Source organism: Chenopodium quinoa, unplaced genomic scaffold (genome assembly GCF_001683475.1).
Source record: "Chenopodium quinoa cultivar QQ74 unplaced genomic scaffold, ASM168347v1, whole genome shotgun sequence".
NCBI lineage: Eukaryota > Viridiplantae > Streptophyta > Magnoliopsida > Caryophyllales > Amaranthaceae > Chenopodium > Chenopodium quinoa.
The window spans coordinates 1,944,847-1,946,598 of record NW_018744874.1 but is presented as its reverse complement, the minus strand read 5'-3'; the positions used below and the strand labels follow the sequence as shown (position 1 = coordinate 1,946,598).

The 1,752-nt window shown below is 30.9% G+C and overlaps 1 protein-coding gene across 1 annotated transcript; it reads right to left on the bottom strand.

The window, feature by feature from the left end:
* Window positions 1–1,752, bottom strand: LOC110705123 (protein CASPARIAN STRIP INTEGRITY FACTOR 1-like). Its single transcript, XM_021882963.1, has 3 exons — window positions 1,507–1,752; window positions 1,195–1,253; window positions 1–448 (listed from the first exon to the last, which is right to left on the bottom strand). Exons 1-3 carry the CDS (start codon window positions 1,583–1,585, stop codon window positions 305–307), a joined length of 282 nt encoding a protein of 93 aa, XP_021738655.1. The 5' UTR covers window positions 1,586–1,752; the 3' UTR covers window positions 1–304.

Genomic DNA, 1,752 nt, shown 5'->3' with positions numbered 1-1,752 from the left:
TATAGCTTAACATGAAAAATTCACTATATATATGTCACAAAAACATATAGGAGTATATGATATAATACTATAGGGAAATAAAAAAAAAAAACTTATATAGTATATACACAAACATATATTTGTAGATTTGTAGGTAGAGAACATATATAGTGTCCCTTAGCTAGCTGGCTAACTTAGCTTATAGTTTTATTTAATTAAAGCAAAATTAAACATCTTTCTAAGCCACTTAGATAATTAGCATGCATGCTGAATATCTAAGATGGCCTACTTAATTAATTAATTAAAACATGTTTTAATTAATTAATTAATTAGGAATGAGTTTGTGACGAGGCCTTCGAAAAGATGGTGATGGATCGTATCTTCCATAATCATGTGTGTTCATATGCCTTAACATCCTCTCATGGATAACGGTGATCTCTTCATTATCATCTCCCTTCAATGGCATTTCCTGCATATTCAAGCAAATAATTAATTAAGCATCAATAATTATGAATGGATTACGAACTATAAAGTTAATTAATTTTAGCTTTCAACTGTTAGTGGACCAACTCAACCAAAAGTTTAAGCGGATGGTTGAGGCTAGGAATATGTTTTATACTCTATCATCAACCAAAGACAGATTTAAATTAATTTAATTGTATTCTAGTATGTCATATTTCTATTTTTAGGTCATCTCATAATAATTTTGCAAGTTAAACTTTGAAACTTTTCTCGAGATGATTTATAACATGCATAGATTTAGCTAAGAATACCAAAGAAAGTCTACGGAGTACATTATCGTATGGACTGTATGATGATGGAGCCGCAAAAGTTTAAATAGCGAGTGATAAATATGAATATAATCAAAATAAAAGAGAGAAGTGAGCTTATTATTTCTTACTAATTTGACTCAAGATCATTCAAAAGAATTGTGGTCTTTAATTAGGAAATAGTATTAGGATATTGTAACAAAAACAATAATATTGTTTCTCTAGAACTTAAATTTGCCTCGACTCACTAAATTTTATCCTTCGTATATGAGAGTGAATCACTCAACTTAGCTTATTTGCATGCAACCTAAGATCACTTCTCTTCAAGTATATAATTTGTCATAAATTCCTATATTTTTTCATTTTAGACATGACACAACGTTAATGTAGATTAATAAAGAGGTTTCATTTTTAATAATAGTCTAATGTATAATGAATAGTTTACCTCATAGGCTCCAACAAATTCCTCAGCTGAGCTTTCAGTCAAGAACTTGGATTGACGACCTACAAATTAAAAACCAACGAACTTATATTAAGCTATTAATCATGAAAGGTTCACTTAGCTTGTTTTCAATATAAATGTATAACTAATTATCATCATGGCCGGCCGTGCCAAGGTGCACGGCCGTGTGCCCAAAAAAAAAAACCAAAAAAAAAAAAGAGAAAACTTGCTCATTTCAGCTAGGCTGGTGCAGCTCCGGGCTGAAAAACTCAGCCCAAACCCGAAGAAATCATGCCACGGTACAACATTATTTACCTGCATATGAAGTTGATATAAGTAGAGCAGAAATAATGAGGAAAAGAAAGCTGAGTTTTCTTAGTGGCAAAAAACCCATGTTCAAGCAACTCTTTCTCTCTCTCTATAATTCTCTAATATTTGGTCTTTCTTTTATTCAAGGGAAGTACAAGAAATGGTGGCTTCTTGTTAGTATGATGCAAAAGACATAAACTTTACTTTGAAGTGGTATTTCAAGCTAGATAAAGTAAGATAACAGAATGATTA

Coding starts and splice junctions, on each gene's coding strand:
- LOC110705123 (XM_021882963.1), bottom strand. CDS start 1,585: ATGGGTTTTTTGCCACTAAGAAAACTCAGCTTTCTTTTCCTCATTATT. Junction 1,254..1,506: donor TATATCAACTTCATATGCAG/GTAAATAATGTT, acceptor TTTAATTTGTAG/GTCGTCAATCCAAGTTCTTG. Junction 449..1,194: donor AATTTGTTGGAGCCTATGAG/GTAAACTATTCA, acceptor TTGAATATGCAG/GAAATGCCATTGAAGGGAGA.